General features: G+C 53.9%; 1 protein-coding gene across 1 annotated transcript in view; it reads right to left on the minus strand.

Moving 5' to 3' along the window:
- Igsf21 (immunoglobin superfamily, member 21) overlaps positions 1–6,346 on the minus strand; it is a 110,039-nt gene extending 103,693 nt beyond the window's left edge. Inside the window, exons 1-2 of the mRNA XM_013032683.1 lie at positions 6,271–6,346; positions 5,989–6,179 (exon numbers count right to left, since the gene is read on the minus strand). Of these exons, the coding sequence (XP_012888137.1) occupies positions 5,989–6,179; positions 6,271–6,346 (267 nt within the window). The remainder of the gene's footprint in view (positions 1–5,988; positions 6,180–6,270) is intronic.
- Positions 6,347–24,014: the final 17,668 nt, after the last annotated feature.

Consider the following 24,014-nt stretch of genomic DNA (forward strand, 5'->3'; position numbering starts at 1 on the left):
AGAGAGGACGGGGGGAGGGGGGCACTGTTAGGTGGATAGGGAGAAGATGTGGTAGACATAACACATGGCTGAGAACATGCAGCCCACCATGGCCTTTCTTGTTCCCACAATGCCTTAGGCTCTTGCTCCAATGCTTCTTCTTCCCATAATGCCTCAGGCACCCACTCAACCAATGAGAAGAGCTGAGATAGCACACAGACAAGATATCAACCAATCAGGACAAAGCCCAGTATTGTAATAACTGTCCTCCCAGAACTTCCCTGGACTCCTCTCCACTGTCTCTGTCCTGATGGACAGCCCCACTGCTTTCTTTCACGGCTTTCCTTTCCTTTTTCAAATAAACTCACTCTGTTTACCTTAATCACTCTCCCACCTTTTAATTCTTTCATGGGTTAAGGAAAGGAATCCATTCTCCTAATGTTTTGTGGGTGACTATCATTTCTTGTTTGACTTCAAGCAACAACACATCCTCAAGGACTAAAGGCAAGAGAAAGCCAATGCCAGGAACATTTGGGACAAGCTTCCCCCTCTGCCCCCCCCCAGGGAGAATCAAGACCCATTGGCTTAATTAATGATGTGGTGATATTTCCAAGAACCAGAGACCAGTGAGTGGAATAGCGTAACCCGAGGAGGGGGGGGCTGCTGCTGGCTATTCCAGGGGTCCGTGTTGCTGTGATCTCTTGGGAACCCAGGCCTTCCAGATGCAATCCAAAGAATCTGGCCTTGGAGGCCCTCCCCAAACACCTCCCCTCTGTATTCTATAGTTATCTTTCTTGGATTCTCTGAGTTATAAGCAAGAAATCAAGATGGGACAATGGCTGCCATCTATCCAGTTGGTGCTGGAAGGAGACAAACGCTGGTCCTGACAGATGGCAGAGGCTCACTCATCAAGGCGTCCCCAAATACAGATCTTCGTGCCCAGTGGCAGAAGGTCACTACCAAGGTCAAACGACACTGAGGCCTCTCCTACATAGTTCCCAGCCTCCAATCTCAGTCCTTTCTCTAAAGGCTACCATATTGGCTCCCATCCTCCCTTCAGAGCCCCCGGGGGGAAGGAAGCATGCCGGGGTAGGTAGCACATCCACCCAGGTGAGGTTGTGAGATAAGATGACTGGAGAAGCAGGGGCGTTTGTGTCTGCTGGAGACTGCCCTCCCAATCCCCTCCCCTCTTCTTTCTGTGCCTCTCTTTTCTGTGGCCTTGTAACCCAGGCTTGGAACAGCACTTGGGAACAAATAACGCAGAGGGGAGACCAAAACAAAGACAAGATGATAAAAATGGCTGTGAAAGGTTAAATTCCCAGGATGCTCCTGGCTGCTTAATGGATTTCTATGATATAAACAGACCTTTGGCTCTGCCTTCTGGGCAGGTGGCTCACTGCTCCCTCCCCCCATCTCCTCCCCCCATCTAAATGGCTTTACGCAGGGTTTCCCAATGAGAAATGTTCCCTTTCCCCCACACTCTACAGAGGCCCTCAAGTCTTCAAAGCCCCACACATACACAAACACCCATGATGGAGAGTGCGTGCATATGCGTGCACGTGCGTGAGTGCACAACACACACACACACACACACACACTCACCTGAGACAGACACCATGTCTGCGCAGCATGGCCTGTGAAAATGTACACACGCCTTTGTATTTTTCTAGCTCTCTCCCGATTTAAGCAATGTTTACTGAGGTGGCTGTGCAGTAAGGTGTGGAGAATACACTGGGGAAAAGACTGAGCTGTTGTCCTTGAGGGGTTCACAGTGCAGCGGCAGGCATTTTGGTGTAATGAGGTAAACATTTGAACAGGGTCCACCAAAAGGGATTGTAAGAGGGTTATTTCTAGAACTTTCTGAAGAAGTCCTAGAAGACGGTATGACCTGAGATACAGTCTCTTTGGATGACCTCAGTTTCATCATTGGAAAAATAGGATTAAGTTATTTTTAGAACTTACCTCACAGTGCCAACAACGAAATGAAATGTAGTTTAGGATGTATACAGATCCCTTGATTGAGCGTTTGGCTTTTTTGGGGGGAGGGAGAGAGGGGAGTTGTATCATGTTAGCCACTCGGATAAGTAGCTGGGTACTATTGAACAGGCCCCAGTTATGGGCATTAACTAGGTAGGCGGTATTAAGCGAAGATGACTACCTATCCATCATTCGCCCTTTCAGAAGCAAGACCAGACTTGAAACACTGGGGTAGGTTGGTTGTTAGATGGCAGCCTCCCACTGGCCAAGTCTGGAATTGCACCACAACTCTGTACGGGGATTAGATGCATGAACCCCAGAGATGGGAGCCCAGGGAATCCCAGGCAGGGAGATGAGCCCAGAGAGCAATAGGAAGGGGAGTGAATACAGACATCTGTAATTCCCTAGACCTCAGGAATGCTCTGGACAATCCCCGTGCCTTTTCAAAGATGTCTTTCGAGGGAGCTATCTACTTTCTTCTTCCCACCCTCCCCGGCCACATACCCACCCAACCTAATTACGGCAGGTTACAAAATTAACTAGATCCGCCTCCCTGAAATCCATCTCAGGGTCTATTTGCCAGGAAAGATGGTTCAACCATCAGGGTGGCTCCTCTGTCATGCCATCACATGGGAAAATAGAAAAAGAAAAAAAATCCGAGTATCTCAAGCAGGCTGAAGCTGCTATTCAATATGGCAGCTTCATGTGGCCAGTGAGCTTATGAAATGTGGCTGACGCATGAATGGGGAAATGAATCCTAACTGAACCGGAATTGGAACAGCCGTGTGTGACTGAGGGGCAGCCACACTGAGCTACACAGACCCAGGGGCTCTGGTCACATGTCCTTGTTTTCTTGAGTCTGTCCCATAGTTCTGGCATCTTCTCTGAGCTGGCTGAGCTCCTTCATCTGAGCAGACCATGGGGCAGGGTGCCCAAACTCGGGTCCTGGTTCACTGCTGGTCTCTTTCCTCTCTCTCTCTCTCCAGAGCTGCCCAGATAAGGTGTTCTCCATGCTCAGCCAGAGGTCCACTTAACCCCACAAGGGTGTGGTCCCTTTGGCTTCTGACAATTCTATCGGCTCCCCTAATTTTTCCTCAAGAATCCAGCCCATCCTCTGTACCTAGGGTAAGCTCAGGATGGGTCTCTTGCTCAGATAACGTCTTCTGGGCCAGAGGGAGGCTGTGGGCCTTACACCAGGCTGAGCGGGCAGTGGTATCCGCCACAATGGCCCGTTTTTTCCCTCCTGAGGAGACTGGAGGCACAGTCCTGGCTGGGCCTGTGTCATCTATTCATATCCTTCCAAGCCGTCTCTGTAAGCTCATTCAGGGAGTGGGGGAAGGAAGCAGAGAGGGAAGAAACTCTGGCCAGAAAACCAACAGAACTGGGCAGCCTGCTGTTTGGGTGGGGGCAGGCTGGCCAAGGGTGGTGGTGGGGGGGGCCTGCCAAGAGGGCTTGTCTGCTAGAGAAAGAGGCTGGAGCACCCCTTGCTGTTTCCCTAGCTCCCCGGGGAACTCTGCTGAGCCTGGCTCCTGGAGCCCCCACTTTGGTAAGGCCTTATCTCTCTCCCTTCAGCTGGCTCCTGGGGAGAAGATACCAAATGATCAGGACCAGTGAGGGAAGCCAGGGCGGCAGCAGGGAGAAAGCACAGGAGCAGCACAGAGCCACTTCCCCGGAATTCCTTCTGCTCCCCCTTTCCATCATCCGGGTCCCAAGGACAGTCAGCAGTCCACTGAGCCACCACCCTGTCCAGCTACAGAATTAAAAGGGCTCAGGCATTTGGCTTTAGCTGCCAATTTGCATGTGATTTGCATACATCTGCGTGTTCCCCTCCAGGGGCCCTTAGTCAAAGGATGTGAAATGAAATAAAATAAATTAATTAGCGCACGCTACCGTGGCCTGACATGCAGGGCCTGACACCCATAAGAGATGTAACTGGATCTTTAAGCCCATCAGTGCCCCGGGCCAGGCTGGAGGAGGGAGAAGAGAGGAAAGTCTCCATCCTGCCTAGGGCTTCAGCTTCTGTGTAACTACAACCTGGATCCCTGCAGGGGTCCAGCCTGGCCTGGCACTGCCCCTGTGTGGCAGCTGCCTGTGCGAGGAGTTCTAACCACCCTGAGTGTGACAGGATCGTTCGATCTCAAACTGGAGGGAGGGCGGCTGCCAGGGCAGTGCTAGGGCAGCGCAAGGCGGTAGAATCCTGCTGTGTTCCCATCTCCCAGCTCCGGTCTCCTTCTCCCCCATGCAAGGCTCTCAGCGGTCCCTCTGATCCTATCCAGGGACTGTAGCAGGAGAGGGAGGGATGTGGCCTCAGCCTCAGCCTCAGCAGTGAGCTGGAGTTAATTTATCTCTGTCTTTCTGCCAGGTGCTAATGAGATGCTTCCAGTCCCCATCAGCCAAGCAGCTCCAGTCCCAGCCACTCCGCCTCGGAGTGATTGCGGTTCATGCTGCCATACCGCAGACCCTGGCTGTTGCTGGACTTGTGGATCTGTCCAGCGGTGCCCTCCCCTAAGACCAGGACCCTGCAAGGCGCCAGGTGTCAGGTTTACACCTGTGGGACTCCAGCGGAGGGCCGTGAAGCTGATTCCACGCAGCAGAGGCTATGCTGCCAAGATGGAGAGCACTGATGTGGATTAACAGGAGTGTAAGTCCAGGCCAACCCAATAGCCCTAATCAGTAAGCGGCGAATCAAAGACCAGAGCTACATAAGAAAAACAGCAGGAAAGTCTGGTTCCAAGCAAGACTGGACAAGAACAGAGGAGGAGAAGGAAGAAAAAGAGGAGAGGGAAACTGTTCTGGACCAAGGCCATGAGCAGCCTCCTCTGACATTAGAGTTTCTAGGCATGGTATGTGGGTACCAAGAAACCCCAAGAAGCAGAAATGCAGCTCTCAATTCCAGATCACCGAACTGTATCCATCCACTACCACCACCACCCTGCGCCCTTCCCCTCCCCTCCCAAAACAGCCCGTCCTGACTCTCGTCAGCTTGTTTTAAATGCAGGCAGGGCAGACACATAGAATAGAACCAGTGTACTTAGACCTGGGAGTTGTAACCACAGCCTATGAACCAAATCAGCCTACACCCCATTTCTGTACAATCCACAAGCTAAGAACAGGCTTAACGTTTTTTTTTTTTTAGTAGTGGAAATACAAAAGAATAAGAATATGGAGAAGAATATTTTGTAACCCATGAAAATTAGGCAGAATTCAAATTTTGGTGTCCATGCATAACGTGTTAGAGGAACAAGCGTGCCCTTTCATTTACACGCTGTCTGGGGTTGTTTGCATACAACAACAGCCGCATTGAGAAGTTGACAAAGACGCCTCGGTCGGCAGAGAGGAAACATTTACGATCTGGGCCTTCACCGAGAAATGTGGCTCAGCCAGCCCCGCTTTAGAGCACTCTCTGTGGTACGGGGCTCCGTGCACGCTGGGGCGTGCCCTTGGGGAGATCAGCAGCACCAGCTACACCTCTGGAGACAAGGCTGGTCTGTCTTACCCTCATCCACACAGATGCCAGCACCAGTTGCCTCTTATAAGAGCCCAAAGGCTTATAGCCACTCTTATTGCTGGCATCCACCCCACCCCTAGACAGGTGGGTACCTGCTTATCTCAGCTGCTTCCCTACACAGACCCAAACTACAATGCCAGGCTCTGGTCTGGGCCTAGAGGTAGTGAGATTAGGTAGCCGATAGCTCCAAAGGCAATTTTAAGGAAACCAGGGAGCCATCCATCCTGTTTCTTTATCCTGTGCCAAAAACATCGCTCAACGCCTCCTACCACAAACCCTACCATGAGGCCCACGGTGCCCAAAGAAAACTCCACAAACACAGCTCATCAGCAGCTCGAAGATGTTAGAATGAACTAGGGCCTGAGGGTATAGGGGAGGGTTGGGCGAGGTGGGCTTGCTTGAGGGCGGGGACCTGGCGGATGGCACTGGATGACTCAGGGCTGCCAGGGAAGTGTCCAGGGGCTCCGGGGCCTCTGCCCATCAGCCCTGACATGAAGGGACAACCACACGGAGCGCCCACTTACCCGGTACCACACGATCTCACGCATACGACCATCCGTCTTGAAGTTACACTTTAAGGTCACAGCATCTCCCGCCACCACAGGGGGCAGAGGCTCAATGTTGACAGTCAGGTATCCTGTGGGAGACAGGAGAAAGAGAGAGAGAGAGAGAGAGAGAGAGAGGAGGAGGTGAGGGCTGGAGCTGGCCAGGAGGCCTGGAGTGACCCCCTGGATGAACTGTAGGGGCGTCCTCACACTGTCTCTGTGATGAACTCCTACTGGTGACCCTAGTCTCTTGCGTCTCACTCACTTTTGCTGTCTCCCTTCCAGCCACCTTCTTGGCTCCCGTGGGCCCAAACAGGAAGAACTTTGGGGGATCCATTTCCCTGGTGAAGGGGGAAACTGTCCCACCTCTCGTAAGAGCTTGGTGCATGTCCACCCGCAATCTGGCTCACAGTGACTCTACCCATTTGGGGTCCCAGCACACAACTGGTCCACATTGACCCCACCCCTTTGGAGTCCTGACACATGATTGGCCCACGCTGAACCCGCCCTTTTGGAGCCCTGCCACACGACTGTCCATGCACGCTGACCTCACCCCTTTGGAGTCCTAGCTTATGATTGGCCCATACTGACCCCGCCTCTTTGGAATACTGGCACACGATTGGCCTATTAAGTCTTGCCGAAATGCACCTGTATGCATGCATCAACCCAGGGTCTCCAAACAGCTTTTTCTACAAGGTGTCTCCACCCATCCATCAGCATCCTCAGCAGCCCCGTCACCGGGGTCTGGTCACCAAGCCTTCCACCCCAACCTCGTGGCCTCTTACTTCTGGTTAAACTCCTGGGAAAAGCCTCATTGCAAATGCCCTGACATGCACCTGAGGGCTGGTCCATCACTTGGTGATGGGAGAGGAAGAAATGGTAGGCTGGTCACCCAAGAAGAAGCCTCATATTTATGCAAACACCACATCCTGCTTCTTGTCCACAAGCTGCCCCAGGACGGCTGCCCGCTCAGTGTGAGCCGCACCTTGAGGACATCCAGCTGGTGAGACCTCTCCCCCTCTCCTCTGCCTCCCCGAGGCTCACCCCAGAGTCCTGGATGCCCACTTCTGCTCAGTGGGGTGGGCTGGTCACCCAGGCCCATGCGATTGGCTTCCCGTGGCTGCCGTCTGACCATCGACCATCAGTCAAACAGACCAATCTAGTCCGATTGTCTTAATGAGAAAACTAGCCAGGATGGGTTTGAGGATTTCAATTGTGCAGGCAACCCCAGCCGATCGAGCCCAGGGGCCTGACCCCTGCTTGGAACTTAATGACTACAGCACTCCAGGAAGAAAAAACAAGAATTGATCTCCGAAAGGATCAATATGGAAGTTGGAGGCAGATTGGACCCGTGTGGCCCTAGGCTGCAGAGGGAAGGGATAAAGCCTGGGGCTCACCCCCTCCAGCTCCCCGGTGATCTCTCACCCAGGCCGTGGTCAGGGCTCATGGGGAGCCCCACAGTCTGTGTGTGCCGAGAAAGCCACAGCCCTGCCACAGGAAGACCTGCTTGTTCCCACCTGTCCTGGGCAGCAGAGATGACACAGGGACAGCCCTGTCCTCCAACACACATGGGGTGAAGGGAGACAGATGTCACAGTGTGGTCCCCATTCCGAGGATGAGTGTAGACACAGAGGTGTGTGTGTATGGGGGAGCGATCCACAAAACAAACAAGGAATCCACCTTCAGGAGAGGGGACCCCAGGGAGCTGGGGTCTCCAGGGCCAGCCAAGAGTGAAGCGATAGTAATGATGGCATTTCTAGAGCTCTTCCTCTGCCGGGTACCAGGCCAAGTGCCTCACACGCACACACTCATTTGTTTGTGACAATCTTAGGACAGAGGAGAATTGTGTGTGTGTGTGTGTGTGACACTCGTGGGGCTTGAGCTCAGAGCCTTGTGCTTTTGCGTAGCTTTTGCACTCAAGGCTAATGCTCTGCCAGTTGAACCACACAGCTTCACTTCCGGCTTTTTGCTGGTTAACTGGTGATAGTCTCACAGACTTTTCTGCCAGGGTTGGCTTTGAATGTCCATCCTCAGAGCTCAGCCTCCTGAGCAGGCATGAGCCACGGCACCCGATGAGTTGCTGTGTTGGTTCCCACCTCTCTCGGGGAGACATCGAGGGGATTCCACGGCCCCAGGTGGCAGAGCGGGACCCACACCCCGCCCTTCCTTCACCATGGTAGGCGCCAGGCTGTCACCGAGCATGACCGGGCTCACTCTAACCTAAGTCTCAACTCTGTGAGACGTGAGGGCAGACCTGCATCCCTCTCTCAGTCTCTGGTGATACCAGGCTCCACATCACCATTTGGGGACCCCTGAGATGCCTTCTGCACCTCAACGGAAAAGCTTTCAAGCAGAGGCTCCACTTCCCCCCACATGTGTCCCCCAGGGAGCTCACAGCACCCGGCTTTCTTCCTGGAATCTCCTGCTTCTGCCACCCAAGTAGCCAGCCAAGCCCGCAACCTCTGAACAGTATGTCCAGAACTCAACTGCATTTCCCCTCCCCCCATCTCCCGGGCATGGGAGATGCAACAGCATCCAATGCCTGCTTTGCTCCAGTATCCTCTCGTACCACCTCTGTCCCTGCCCACCTCTCAGACTTCACCCCTCCTCATCCTCAACCTGTCCTGTCTCCTTCCTTCTCACAAGGCATGGATACCTGAGCATCCCAAGTACGTCCCTACCTCAGGGCCTTTGCACATGCTCCTTCCACCTCCCAGAAAATCTTCCCTTAGGTATGTGGCCCTATCCCTCCATTTCCATTTACTCACATGTCATCTCTTTGGAAGGCTCTTTTCCATTCTATTTTAGGTTCAGAATAGTTACCATACCACTGTCACCATGCTCTGTCTACCCTGCTTTATTCCTTTCTAAGAATTTACCATCGCCTGTGTCTTTATAATCTGTTGACAACCTCTACCTCTCTACCTCCAACTGAATTGTGAGCGCCATGAGAAATAGACTACATAGACGAAGAGAGAGAGAGAGAGAGAGAGAGAGAGAGAGAGAGAGAGAGAGAGAGATCACGCACACATGCGATAGAGAGTTTGTTGTTGTTGTTTTTGTCAGTTGTGGGGCTTGAACTCTGGGCCTGGGAGCTGTCCCTGAGCTCTTCAGCTCAAGGCGAGCGCTCTACCACTTGAGCCACAGCACCGCTTCCAGTCTTTCGGTGGTTAACTGGAGATAAGAGTCTCACAGACTTTCCTGTCCGGGCTGGCTTTGAACCGCTATCCCCAGATCTCAGCCTCCTGAGTAGCTAAGATTATAGGCGTGAGCCACTGACACCCAGCCATTTGTTGCTTTTTTAGCTTCTCAAATTTCCATTTGGCTCTTTACATCTTCTGTTCCTTTGTGGAGTCTTTCTATTTTGATACGTTTCCATATTATTTTTGATCACTTGGTCTGGTATTTTTGTAATGGCTGCCTGGAAGTCTTGGCCAGATAATTCTGCCATCTGTGTCGCTCTCCTCGCTAGAGTCAGCCTGGCCATCGCTTTTCTTCATGCAAGTGGGGATTTTCATGGCTTTCTTTTTTTGGTGTTGCTGTTGTATGTCCAGTTATTTTTGTCTATATTCTGGACATTTTAAATATTACCCAATAAGACTTGGAGCTTTTGTTTATATCCGTTCTCTGGGTGGAATTTTGAATTATAATCTGCCTGCTAGAGCTTTTCATTGTTTTTTTTTTCCAAACTAGGTAGGTGTGGGTCATTCTGCCTGGGTTTTCTAGCTGAGTTAGTGAGAAGTGAGGAGAAGCTGGTGCTTATGCCCATCTCTCCACAACCAGGAGCCCTTTGTGTACTTTAATTGCGACTTTATCCTGAGACCAGAGAAGGCTCCCTTGGCACTCCTTGGAGCTCAGTAAACACTTCTGGAGTTCACAAAAATACAACATACATGTGACAAATAAGGACCCCTGTCATCCTAACCCCAACCCTCACCTTTGCCACGAAAGTGTCCCACATATAGACGTGAACCCTGAGGATGAGAGATGACCTCGCCTTGACCACAGACGGCCAGGCGTGGTGGACAAGACCCAGATCCACTACCCTGATTGCCTACTCCGGTGATTACAATCAAGCTGAAAATGCAGGCAGGCAGGAAGTACCAGCGCAGAAACACAGGATCTGACACCAGCTCCTGCAGTGGGACACAGCCCGGACACAACGGGGCAGCAGCGTGACAGATGGCGGCCACAGCCACTGTCACATTTTTAAACTTGTGCCGGCCAGAACCCAGGGTCCAGGCTCTGTCCTAACCTTCTCTCAAGGCTGGCGCTCTACCACTTGAGCCACAGCTCCGCCTCCAGCTTGATGGCGATTAATTGGAAGATAAAGCGTCTCATAGGTTTTCCTGCCCACACTGGCTTAGAACCGTGATCCTCAGATCTCAGCCTCTGGGTTTTAATCACTCAGAGCCAGCAGGGACAGCGAGGATGCCCAGGCCCGGAACATGGAGACTGAGAACCTTTGTGAGAGGCCCCAGGCCTGGCTGGCCAGCCCGCCCCTCCTCACCCCGACATTCCTTCCTCCCAGCCTCACTCCCTGAGGGCAGGGACAATGTTCCCCAATAGTATTATAGGAAATACAGGTCCTCATCTTGTGGGACATGGGGAGAGCCGATGCTGGCGGTGGTCAGGTGGGAAGTAAGCCACGCCGGACGGCGTGACCGCCATACATGACCGCTCATGGGCTAACGTGGCCACCTCCCCAATGTCATGAAGATCAGCACCATGTCACAGCACCCACCATGGGCTCTGGGCTGAGCACTTACCAGCGCGACAAATATCATGTCCACCCCCCACCTACTGCGACCACGGCTTCCGAGCAGGGACGGGGCTTCTGCGAAAGGCTCCCTCCTTCAAGGCTGGAGTAACAGGGGCACAGACATTGCCTCACTGCCGATGCTGGGGCAGAGGGCGGAGGGCAGAGGGTCTCCCAGGAAAAGAAAGCCCCGGAGCACAACTAAATGGGCTCAGTTCTGTCTCTCTGTGGGCTCCCACCAACCTGCCTTTTTGCCTCGGCTCTGTCCCCCATCCTCCAGGGTTTGGGTTCTCCAACTCTCTCCCTGGGACTCTGCAAAGAAGCCCTTTCTGCACAACAGAAGTGTCTGCCTCACATACTTCCCACACAGGAAGTCCAGAGATATTGCTAGAAATGCAAATAAGATGACGCCCCCCTAAGCCCCCCCCACCGTTAATGCCGGTCAATTTCCCTGCCCCATTGCTTTCCAATTCAGGATCAAGTGCAGGGTCTGTCATGGCCAACTGCATCCCTGATGATCTTACCTCCCTGGGCCCCTCCAACCCAATCAGTCTCAAACGGCGTATGCGCGCGCGCGCACACACACACACACACACACACACACACACACGCACACACGTGCATGCATACCACCAGTCCTCACAAAGCCCAGTAGGTTCCTCCCCCCCTACCCCTTGGAACACGGTGTGTGACTCTCTGTTTGTCTGTCTGTCCACCACCACCAGAACAGAGGCCTGTGAGGACAGGCCCCGCAGCTGCCTCTCTATGTCGGCTGAGGCCCAGCACAGTGGCCGCCTGGCCAGTGAGCTTCACTAAAGTTGTGATGGACCAAGATCAGGATGCTGGGTGCCTTGAGGCCTGTCCGTGCCCTGCCCAGGCTCACACAGAACACTCTGCCTGGCAGCCCAGCCTCAGCACGGCCCCAGCTGCCCAGTCCTTCCTCGTCTCTTCCTTTGGCCATGGGGATGAAGCCGACCTGCACCCCCAAGTCTGCTCAGAGCCTGCCTCCTCCTCAAGCCATCCATTGACCCTCTGGATCTCAGCACCCTGAACTTGAGCTCCCCCAATATGCCAGCTACCGGGTCTTTGCTCTTCCTTTCTCTCGGCCCTCCAACTCCGAACCCTCAAATCCAGCCCAAATCCATTGAAAACAGCTCCCTTCTTTGTCAAATTATCACCCACAGTAGACCCAGGGGGCTCCTCCAAGGGCAAATACATCTTCTGGAGCCAAAGGGCTCCACAGCTGGCCACGCTCAAGAGTACTCAAAGACATATTGAGCCCAGAGCGGTGGCTCATGCCTGTAATCCCAGCCACCTAGGGGTCTTGATGGAGAGGATCGTGGTTTGAGGTCAGCCCAAGCAAAAAAGTTAGTAAGACCTCCAGCTCAACCAATAAACTGGTCGTGGTTGCTCACACTTGTCAATCTTGGCTACTCGGAAGGCACCAACAGGAGGTCCAAAACAGACTCCAGACAAAAAAGCGAAGCCTAACATGAACAGACAAGGAAGATGAGTAAGTGTTGGGGCTGCAGCTCAAGCAGGATAGCACCTCAAGGTCCCGAGTTCAAATCCCAGGACCACACGAAAAATGTTTTACGAAATGCATAGATGAATAAAGAGGTTCTAGAAACATCTCCAACGGTCTCACCTTGCCTACTCCCAGGCCAGACTCCTGGCTCTCCCCTCCTCTCCCCTGACAGGTCAGGTCAGCGAGCGCTGAGCCAGCAGGGACCTGGGGCCTCTCGCAGTCTTTTCAGGGAGACAGCCCCAAGTTTGGGCTGCCCGGGCCCTCCTGGCCTCCCTCTCGTCCGAAGCCGCCCCGTGTGATCTGCAGCCAGCTCATCAAATCCCCTTCGTCAGAGGCAACGGAGCCTCAGAAGCTCGGCATCTTCATGTATTATTCACCCTGATGCATTATTTATCATTCGTTTGTTTATTTATTATTAATTGGTGTTTCATTATTGATCATGACGTGGTTATATTATGGATCGGGCCTTCCCGTGACCCTCAGCCTGCCCACGGGCCTCAGCCGATTCCCTGCCCTAGCTGATGCTGGCTATTTGTCTTCCCATTTTGTAGAGGGGAGACACTGAGGCCAGAGGAGGCTGGGGCAAGTGCAGACAGCCCTCCGGCCACCAAGATGTCTGGTGGGAACGGTGGTCACCACCAGCAATGGTGGTGACGGCAAGCAGAGCGTGCTGGGCTGACGTCAGGACCCAGGGCAGGGACACCTGCCAATCACAGCCCCACCCAGTCCCTGCGGGCTTCTGTCTGTCTCAGAACCAGCATGTCGGGGTCCAACCTGACAAGACACTCTTCACATCTCTCTGGTCCATGGCACACCCCCGGGCCCCAGCAGCCTGCCGCGAGACACCCCACCCCGCTCCATTCCCTCTCCCTCCCTGGTGCTCAGCCAGCCCCGCTTCCCAGAATTCCTGGCAAGTCGCAGGGTCATGTGACTGCTTGCAGGGCAGTGTGGGGCCCCAGGCTGTCCCCTGTTCCCTCTCCTGTCTCCACCTTCTCAGGGGTGGCTGGGAGGGGGCAGGTCACTGGAGGGAGGAAGCCTGGATGCTGGGTGTGACAGGAGCAGAGAAAGACCTCTACTGCGGGGTCCAAGATTTGGGGTGAGGTGTAGGGCACACAGGAAGTACACCATGGGCTGGCTCCCACCTTCCAGCACAGAGTATCTGAGTATCTGGGGAAAGGAGACTCAGGAGGTAAACAAGTGGAGCCCTCCCCCCCCCCCCCCCCAACTATAGCAACAGACTTCCCACGCCTCTCCAATTTCCCCCCCCCCCCCCCCGTTTCACTGAGACCCAGCAGACCTAGAGCTGATCAAAGCCGTAAGACCAAAACCCGGGCCCCATGACCCTTCTTCCTCACCAGTGTCTTCCCCCTGGCTATCTTTTATCTGACAACTTGCTGCCACATTCCAGAACTTCCTCTGAAGTATTTCTTTATCCCTGGTCAACATGGCAGACAAGAAACACCCAGACCTGGGCACCATGCCACAGGAGACTCACGGGGTGCTGAGACCACAGTGCCATCTCCAGGGCTGGGCCATGCTGCTGGGCAAAGGGCCAGGGTCCTGGGCATCGGTCCTGGTGGGGGCAGACAGTGGCAGGAGACGAGGCTGGTGGGGCCTTCATCCTCATGGACACAGTGGACAGGACTTACTCCTTTGTAGCCTTGACCATCTCATCTGAAAAATGGGTTTGTGGTGTTTATTCCTTTCCAAGATCGCAGAGATGCTTAGATGGGAAAGGAGAGGAGGAGAAGGCTCTGGAACGTGGGAGTGGGGGGGGGCGTCGCTTTTGGATGAGGACAGCGATGAGAATGCATGACCCCGAACCTGGGAATCACACAGCTCCGGCCACCGCAGCCCACAGAGAGTCACGTCCCAGTTCAGAGCCTCATCTCCACCCAGTAAAGGCAGGGGACCTGAGGGGAGCGGAGGCCGAGCTGTCACAGCGGGCACTGTTGGCCTAGTGTGCAGAAGCTTTCCCAAACCCAAGAACCCGGTCTCAGAATCACGAGGCCGAACTCACGAGCCATAGGGAGGTGCATCTGACTTGGAATAAAATTTAAAATATGGATGATCAGTTATTACCGAATATTTTACCAAGAAGAATAGTTATTGCTCAACGAATGCGGTCTCGGCTAGGTTATAAAATGGTCTTAATAAGTAAAGACGAAGCAACTTAATGAAAAAAATTACCATTTAAAATAGGCCACCAGAAAATAACAATGCCTTATAAACAAGGAGTCCTTTAGCAGGGTAGAATTAATTGCTGGGGCTCTGGAGCTAAATGCAGAATAAAGGAATCTTTCTTGTGTGTGTGTGTGTGTGTGTGTGTGTGTGTCTTTTTTTTCCCTCTCCCCCAAAGGCAGCTAGCAGTAGACTAGATTACCTCATTTTGGCACCAAAGCGTCTGGAAATCTGCAAAGGGAAACTCTCCGTAAGGATGTCATTTCCCTGACCCTATTATGTTGAACTTGGCCTGTGCCAAGCTTACATGAAATCACGTGACACTTCCCTAAGGCCGAGCTGGGCTCAAGGCACCTAGGTTGCAAGTATATAGTGATAATTTTCTAAGGCTCACATCCTTGGGCCCAGGCAGCAGCTTGTAGGTGCTGCCAGGAGAGATTTTTACCTCTCCCATCCATCCGGAGTTATAAAGCCTAGCCTGGGGCCCATCTGCAACCCCTAGGGGCCACTCAAAAGCCTTTCATGACATGTTTGATTGTGGCTGGGCAGAGAAAGGCCAAAGCACAGCTGAGGACCAGCTGGCCCGGTCAGCAGCACCCAGGGCCAGGAACCCTGCAATCGGAAGAGGCCAGCAAACTTCTAGAAGGTGCGAGAGTGAACTTGGGGAGGGGGTGGTGGGTGGGGGAGGAGGGCTTGGGAGAGGAGGTGGTGCAGGGCAGGGGGTGTCTCCAAATCTCAGGACTGGCCAGCAAAGGCTGGGAAGAAAGATTGCCAAGTGTCCCTAAAGATTACCCCACGCCTGCCAGGCCCTCCAAAGACTGTCACCTTTCAGGGAGCACTGGGCTTGCCACCAGGGAGCACCTCTCCTTGTGTCTAGAGAAGCTCCCCCCCCCCGCCCCGCAGGACAGCCCTTCCCCACTCTCCAGAATGCGTTTTGATTCTGTGATACAGGAATCGGCAAGCAATGTCCTTTGCTGCCACTCCAACAGAACACATTTATTCTGCCCAGCAAGCGGGTGCTGGCCGCGCATGCAGAGTGACTTTGGGGCTCCCTCCTCTCTGCTCCCGCTCTGCCTGCCTGACAGCAGAAGCAATCTGGCCTTCATATTAATACTTTATTAAGTGCACACGTCCTGCAAGATAAACATCAGCCTATTACGACCGCTCCGTTACAGAGGGCCTGCCTGTCACCGGGACCTGCCAGCCGGGGTTCCCGCCTGTCACCTAACACCCACCTGATGAGGGAGGCCTGAGGATGTGTTGGGGAAGGGGACGGCCCAGGAGCAAGTGGGCTGAGGTGGGGGAGGGGATGTTTAGTCCCCATCCCTCAGGACTCCACCCCACCTGCTTCCACAGGGGACAGAAAGCTTGGGCCTACGCAGGAGCAGTGACAGTCAGGGCCTGACCGGGTCCCAGCACCTGCCCAGTGCAACTTACAATTCCAAGGCCATGGAGGTTGGGGGGCGGGGCGGGGGCAGGGCAGCAGCCACGCCCCACAACCCAGGACAGAAGCAGGAGAGAACACGGGGTGGACCTGCACCCCTCTGCTCCCTAACCTTGCATGGGCAGAGCTTCGGTTCTCTAATCTATTAAGTAGGAATTGGGATGTTTGCCACCCAGGGCGTGAGAAAACACGCAGACAGCGTTAATGCAGCACTCCACGTGTGGTTAAACGATCACGTTCCTTTCCGCAAGTGTGATCTCTAGCAAGAGGCACAAATCTCAATCAAACAATGATGAATTTTTACATATGGGCACACCACTGGGATGAAAATGGAAAACAATTTCCAGCTCCCCAGAAACCCCCCCATTCGCCCCACCGGTCACTACCCCATACCCCTAACATAACCTGCGGTCCTGCCTGCCCGTCATAGGCTGGCCTTACTTTCCCTTGGCCTGGATGAGCAGACCCGTGGGCCGCACGCCAGTGTGTCGGGCTGCCGTGTCTCCCTCCACCCAGCTCACCCCTCACCGCGCATCACACCGATCGGTAGTTTGGGTTTTAATAAATGTTTCCTGGGTTAAGTACTCCATCATGGGAATAACACAATCCGTGTTCCCATTCTACAACGGAGGGATATTTCATTCGCAGCTAGAAGGAATAAAGTCTATTATGGCCATTAAAATGTTCTCCCTGCCAGGCACTGGTGGCTCACACCTGTCATCCTAGCTACTCAGGAGACTGAGATCTGAGGATCGTGGTTCAAGGCCAGCCTGGACAGGAAAGTCTGTGAAACACTTTCCTCCAGTTAACCAGGGAAAAAGCTGGAAGTGGAGGTGTGGCTCAAATGGTAGCATGCTAGCTTTGAGTGAAAAAGCTAGGGAACAGCACCCAGGCCCTGAGTTCCAGCCTTAGTACTAGCACCAAGGAAGGAAGGAAAGGATTTAGGGAAGAAAGGAAAGGAAGAAAGATTTACACGTTACCAACTGATAAACAGTCTTTGTACATTGTTGCTGATGTGTTTGTGTTTGCGCTGAGTAAATTGACTTTCTGTTTGTGTGGTGCCTGCCTCTAACTCTGACCTGTTTTTTGCTCAAAGCTAGCACTCTACTCCTTGAGCACAGCTCCACTTCTGGCTTTTTGGTGCCTCACTGGAGATAAGAGTCTCATAGACTTTCCCGCCCCAGCTGGCCATGAACATCAATCATCAGATCTCAGCCTCCTGAATAGCTAGGATTATCGGGGGAGCCACGGTCTCCTGGCCTCACAAAGACTTTCATCTTCAGGAAACAGTGTTAACTATTTATATAACCTGGTAAGATGTGATAAACAAAGATGATTATTTAAAGCCCATGGAAAGCTTATTTATTCCATTCCCTACTTTTTTTTTAGTGGCACTGGGATTTGAACTCAGGATTGTGTGCTTATGAGGAAGACACCTTACCGCTGGACCAGGCCTTCAGGTCTGTCTCTTGCTGTTTATTCTCAAGATAGGGCCTCATTGCCTGCCTGAGCATGTGCATGGACTTTGATCTGCCTATTTTAGGCTTCTGGGATGGGACACATGCTATTGTATTCAACTTGGCTCTGAGGAGGTAGAGTCCTGTAGATTTTTCTGCCCAACTGGCCTCAAACCTCAATCCTCTTGATCTCAGCCTCCCAAGTAGCTGGGATTACAGGTGTGAGCCACCATCACCCTGTGCTACAAAGGATCTGTGCAGATTCTATGCCAAGTGGTAAGGGGCTTAAGCAGGGGACTGAGGTCTGATTACAGGTCCCAGGGCCCAAAGAACTTTCTCTCTGGGGACACAGGAGGAAGCCAAAGAAACTCAAAGTCTGAGGATCCAACATGCTCTTTGGAGAAGGGACGGTGCTTTGGCGGAGGGAAGGTGGGAGGCCAGTCAAAGGAAGCACAACAACCCCAGTCAGTAGCAAGCCAGGAAGCAGGGACCTCAGTCCTACACCTTGGGACAACCTTTATGTCACAGCCTGGATGGGGGGAGTTGAACTCCACTCGGAGCCCTCCGGTGAGAGCCTGTCAACCAACACGTGAGCAGGAGTAGAGCATTCAAGCCTAGCCCAGCCAGCCTTTGCAGCCACAGAGCTGTGAGACACACACAGGTGCTTTTAGTGACTGCTGGGGTAGTCTTTGTTATGCAGCAGCAATCACAGATGAATACACAGATACCAGGGTTTCGTGAAGCACACTCTTTCTGTAAGCTGTCATCGGAAATGGCAACGTTGTCCCTTTCAGGGACCAGTCTCTGGCACCCTGCCAGTCTCTCCAGCTCACACCATTCCAGCCACACTGGCCCCTCTGCTCTTCCCTAAACAGCCCAAGCGTGTTCCTGTCTCGGGGCCTTTGAACATTTCACTCTGCTCTCCCAGGACGCCCCATTATCCCAGCTCTGCACATGTCTTTCTCAGTTCATGTTGCTCCTCTGCTCAATGTCAGGTCTGCACAGATGTCTTCGTTCCCTGGTCTAAAATTGGCCCCTTACTTCTCTTGCCCTAGAAGTGCTTTATTCATTTTTCTTATGGCAGCATTTCTCAGCCTGGCAGTCCACTTTATCTGTTGTTTATTACTGATGACATATGTCCTTCCACCCGCCAACAGGGATGTCAGCCCCAGCGGGCTCTGCTGTGCTGGTGGCTGAGCCCCATCCAGAGCTCCAGGCAGCATCTCTGGGGCTGGCTGGCAGTGTGTGGTGCCTCAGATGATCGGGACACGGTGCGCAGCATGGCTTCCTACTTCCCGAAACCCACAAATCATCACACACATTCTTCATCGTGAGACACGTCGGCGCTCAGGCCAGGCGTTCCAAAGATCCCTCCCTGGACGAACTGTGTGGCTTTTTCCTGTGAGTCTCTCAGAGTTATCATTCACGACTTCAGGGTCTGATCCTAGGCTATATTCGGATTCGAATTGCTTATTTAAGTCCCAAACCTTCAAAGGCTGGGGCTGAGGTGTCAGCAATGTCTGCAACGGTGGTGTCCATGGCTGCAGGAGGCTCCGTGCACTTCTAGAAGCTGAGCGGAGCTGGTGATCACCTCCTTGATGATGACCCACAGCAGTGTGTGTGTGTGTGTGTGTGTGTGTGTGTGTCTGTGTCTGTTTGCTATGACTTCTACCTGACAGGAGCTCAGGAAATGTATGTGTTTATTGCACCAAGCGACAATGAACACATGTAATTATGAAAGAAACAAGAGCTCCACCTGTGAACTGCCATGCAGAGAAAAATCACTGCTAATCACCTAGAATTCTGTCTGTCCGTGTCGACTTTCCAAAAGGGGCTGCAGCCTCGGAGGTCCACATCCGGGCCCCTGAGCTGGCCCCAGGCCTTGGCCTGCATGAGCTACCAGGGAAATCACCTGTGGAATCAGATGAAATACAACGACAACTCCCCCGCCCCACCCCAGTTTCCTGTTCCACTAGGATTCTGTTCTGACCTGTGTCAGCAGCCGTGATGCTGGCAGGTGAGCCAGCCTGGATTGTTCTATGGTTTGTGATCGAGAAGGCCTGGCAGTCCATGCGCCATGCCTAGCTCTCTCCCCTCACCTGGCCCCCTCCTCCAAGCACAGAGACTCAGGATTCAGGAACTCAGGGGCTGCAGGGCTGGAGGCCAAGTCTGACTTAGGAATGCAGATCACCCCTGGACCAGGAAGACCTGCTGCCCTGCTGTTCGCTCCCTGGCATCCTGGTACCCTGGTGCCCTGGCATTCTCGTGCCCTGCCATACTAGTATCCTGGTACCCTGGTGCCCTGGCATCTTGGCACCCTGGCTCTCCCCCGACTCACTCAGCTCATTGGAAAGAACATGAGTAGCAGTGGCAATGGTGCTCAGGGCGACCGGCTGTGGGCATGGACAGCTGTGTCCACAGCCCTCTGTGGCCTTGTTTTCTCAACTGCTAAACGTTTCCAGAAACATTCTACCTGGGCTTGGAATCCTCTTGTCTGCCCACTGACATGGGGGCAGGGCGGGGGGGGGGGTTGCTGGTTATGACTTCCAGATAAAGAAAACCAGCTTCAGAGCAATGCTCAACCAACTACAGCCCTGGGTCAAATCCCACTCAACCCAATACCTTTTCATCCTTGCAAACGGCTACCTTTATAGTGATCATCTAAATGCCTGTGGAATAGCTCCGATTCTGACTCTTGGCCTATAAAGCCTATGATGTTTAGCATCTGTCCCTTCACAGGAAGAATTCACTGGCTCCAGGCTTTCACGGGTTAATACTGAAGACAAGAGTCTACGTTCCCTCCCCACGCACAATGGTGGAGCCAACAGAAACCCCTCAGAGGCCCTATGTCCCCCACCCCAAGAGCTCATTCCGTCCTGCTGCCCAGTCCCTGGGATGCTGGTGTTGAGGGGTGAGTACGTGGTGTCGTCCCTCTGGTCCCACTTCTGGTATTTGTCCATCTTGAAATAAGAGGAGCAGAAATAGATGAAGAAAGACCACCAGAGCGGAGTGAGGGTCACAGTGAGGGTCACGCACTGGCAGTGGGGATTGCAGCTCCGTACGGCCCTGTGCCACTGGAGCACCAGCCTCCCGTCCTGCCCCCCCGGAGCCCCAGGACCACGGCAGCTGTGACAATGTGGCGGGCAACTCGGCATGAGGGACGTGTGGGAAGGCGTCTGAGAACTGGGCAGAATGGAGGTGGAGGCAACAGTAAAATGTGGGAGGCCATGGTAGCAAACGTGCGGGGGTGGCTCCAAATGGATTTTTTTTCCAGCACTTTCTGAGGGGCTCTCCTGATCCAAACTGCGACGAGCGGTGGGAAAGGAGGCAGGGAGGCTCAGGACAGGGAGGCTGGGAGACCCAGGACAGGGAGGTGTCTGTGGGTGGATTTAATCAAGGCAAGAAGAGAGAAAGTAGCTCCTCCCCTTCCCTCTGGGGTGTAGAAACTGGTGCCCGCACCTTCGCAGCCCCCTGTGGCTGTTTCTCTGAGATCCAGGGATAGAATCTGAGATCCTCCATCAGCACAAAGAAGGCAGCAGAAGACAGGCAGCCGCCTCCACCAGCCAGTCCCGTCCAAAGAACCTGCTGCTGGATAACGTCTCCTGCCCAGCTGGGCGGTCCCCCGCGCATGGGATGGGCTCCCTAGCGTCCACCCAAATGTCTTACCCCACTGACCCCGAACGTTGACCTCTAGGGGGCGCCCTCCTTCCCTCCCAGACATCACAGAGCCCCTGGCACTTCCCACCCCGACTCCCCGTTCATCCTTCCAGCCTCCTCAGTGGGGCATTGGCTAGAGGACTCGCTCTCTATGGAAGAGACTCCATATCTTGTCTTCTGTCAGTACGCCTCTCTCAGGTTTGGGGCTCTGTGTCCTTGAGTAAACACCGGTGCTGTTTACATATCTCCTTGGAATAGATGTGGACTTCAGGGCTCCTTCCTCTGGGATAGATAAGGCAGGTGACACTGTCCCAAGGGCCGTCTGAGGGAGGGGACAGCACGCGGGTGAACTGTGAATCTTGGTTTATAAATGAGGAGACCAAACCCCAGAGAAGGAAAAAGCAGAGGCAGGATTCGAACCCAGACCCGAAGACAGTCCCTCCACTGTCCTCCAAGAACCTTGAGGCTCTTGTCAGGGGGTTTGGGGCCCTGGAGCCCCCTGTCCTGACAAAGCAGTCACCCAGGGATGAATTCCCAGGGTGCCGGGGTTTGAGTGCCTGAACCCTGAACCCCAGACCCCAGGCATCTTATCTGGCACAGTCAGGGTGGGGGTGGGGAGCGGGCTGCTGACACCATGTGGCCACCGGCATTGACGCATGCTCTTGCTGATATCACTCTGTCCTTGTGGACAATAGGGGTGAGTTTGCAAAGTCAGGGTCCTGCAGCGAAGGAGGAAGTGAGGAAGGCTGGGGTTGGGTGAAGGAGGGGGTGCCGGCTCCCCCATGACCACGCCATGGGGGAGGGCCACGCGGCTGAGAAGCAGGTGTGCCAGCACTGAGCGCATCACCAAGCTGGTGACAGGGGTAGGATTTGAACCCAGGGGACTGCACAGATGGGGCATGGAATCCTCTCTTCTCTCTCTCTCCAACCAGAGCAGCTTCCCCTGCCTCATAGGGCTGTGTGTCTGGTTAAAGAGGTTTTGCAAACCTCAGTCTGGTACCTCTGCCTCTTCCTGGCACTGGGGCACCCAGGGTGTAGGCCAAGACCTGAAAGGAAGACTCGGAGGGTCACAGTCAGCTGCCCTGTCCTTCTGGGGGCAGCAAAGCCACTCCCCACCCCCCAGGATCTCATCAGAGGTATCTGACTCCTACCTTTATGTGGGCCCAGGAGGGGGAGATGGACTATGGCCTCTCCGGTGACCCCCTGGGGCCCACGCGCTGCCTGGAGCCTCACTGGGCCCTCTCCACACAGCGCCTCCCTCGCTGGAGCCACCCTCTCTCTCGGCTTGGTGAGTCTTCCCGGGTCAGAGAAGGTTTTGGTTTGCTGCCATCGCATAAAGAAAGCTGCTGACAGACACTGGTCAATGTCACAGCCCATCGAGAGATGGATGGCCTGTGCTTTCAAAGGCCTGGCCACGTGACATCCTCGCTTTCCAACTGGGAAATGAAAAGGAGAGTGGATGATGATGGAGACCTCGGGCAACCCACTCCTGCTAGCTTGGTCTTGGCCGTGGTGGCCACTTCCTGGCCCCCGGGAACCCCCAGGGAGCCCTAAGTGGCACTCCAGGAAGAAGACGCCTGCCCTGGAGAGAATGGCTGCCCAAATGAGGCCTTCCCTGTCCCTGGGCCGGGCGGCGGGGGGAGGGGGACTCTCGGGGGGACTCTGGGACTTCTCCCCGAATCCTAATCTCCCAGGGGGTTCTCACTATGATCAAGAGAAACCTCAGGGGACCCTCATCCCGACCATGAGGTATACAGAATGTTCTAGTCAATCTAGGGAGCTAGATTCTAAAGACCTCAATGCACTTGAAAGCTGAACTCTTAAAGTCTCATCATGCAGCCCGGCACTGGTGGCTCACGCCTGTCATTCTAGCTACTCAGGAGGCTGAGATATGAGGACTGTGGTTCAAAGCCAGCCCAGGTGGGAAAGTGCATGAGAGTCTTGGCTCCAACAAATCACCAGAAAACCGGAAGTTGGAGCCGTGGTTCAAAGTGGGAGAGTGCTAGCCTTGAGCAAGAAAAGTCATGGACAGCACCCAGGCCCTGAGTTCAAGCCTCACGCTTGACAAAACAAACAAACAATCATGTTGCTAGGAACCAGAAAGCTGTATGCACATATTTAGGTCCTACTGTGTGCCAAGTTTTTAAGTGGTCGGGGTTTTTAGGGCTCCCTCTCCCTCCTCATTTGGCAGAGTTATCACTCAAGGTGTAGAGAGATTGGGTGAAGAAGCCGGCTGTGTGGGCATGGCTGGGCAGAGCTAGGATGGGGCCAGTGTCCCCAGGTGACTGGTACAGGGGGAAATTCCCACATTTCCCCATGAAACATTATTGGTTATTTCCCTAGTTGTAAGAGAAGGAAACTAGGGTTCAGAGTGGTTTAACCACTTACCCAGCCATTGAGTGGCTGAGCGAGGATTTTTACCCCAATGCGCTGCTTCTGGAGCCCGGATTCAGGCATCAGCCCTTCTCCACCCTTTCCGTCGGTCTCTCCACAGGTACTTGGAGTGATTTCTCTACCTGGGAGCCCCCGAGACCCGTGGGAGCCAGGCAAACCCAGTGGTTAGGACATCAAACAGAATTGGACTGGGTAAAATCATGGAGCCAGAGCCCTGGAGATGTTCAAGACCTTGTCCAGGGTCACACAGCTGGCTGAGTCTGCCTTCCTCCCAGGTTCTCTACAGGACCCTCAGGGGCCCAGCACTGCCCCCCCAATCGGCGCTCCCTGTTCTCCCCCGATTCAGTCCTCTGCTCCAGGCGTCGCTGCCCTCCGGGTACATACGAGGCTGCTTGCCTGCCTGTGACCTTGGGAGAGGCAGGAGAGGGGTTTTGTAATCTGCGCACAGGAGCGCTTGCGTGCCGACGCGGTGCCGGGCGATTGGTATGCGTGGGACGCGTCACCTCCTTTCAGGAGACAGAGAGGCTGCCTGAAAAGTCATTTTTCAGCATTTGACACAAAGTCTCTTTCACTCACTTGCGAAGC

The sequence above is a fragment of the Dipodomys ordii genome, unplaced genomic scaffold (assembly GCF_000151885.1).
Source record: "Dipodomys ordii isolate 6190 unplaced genomic scaffold, Dord_2.0 Scaffold6, whole genome shotgun sequence".
Lineage (NCBI taxonomy): Eukaryota > Metazoa > Chordata > Mammalia > Rodentia > Heteromyidae > Dipodomys > Dipodomys ordii.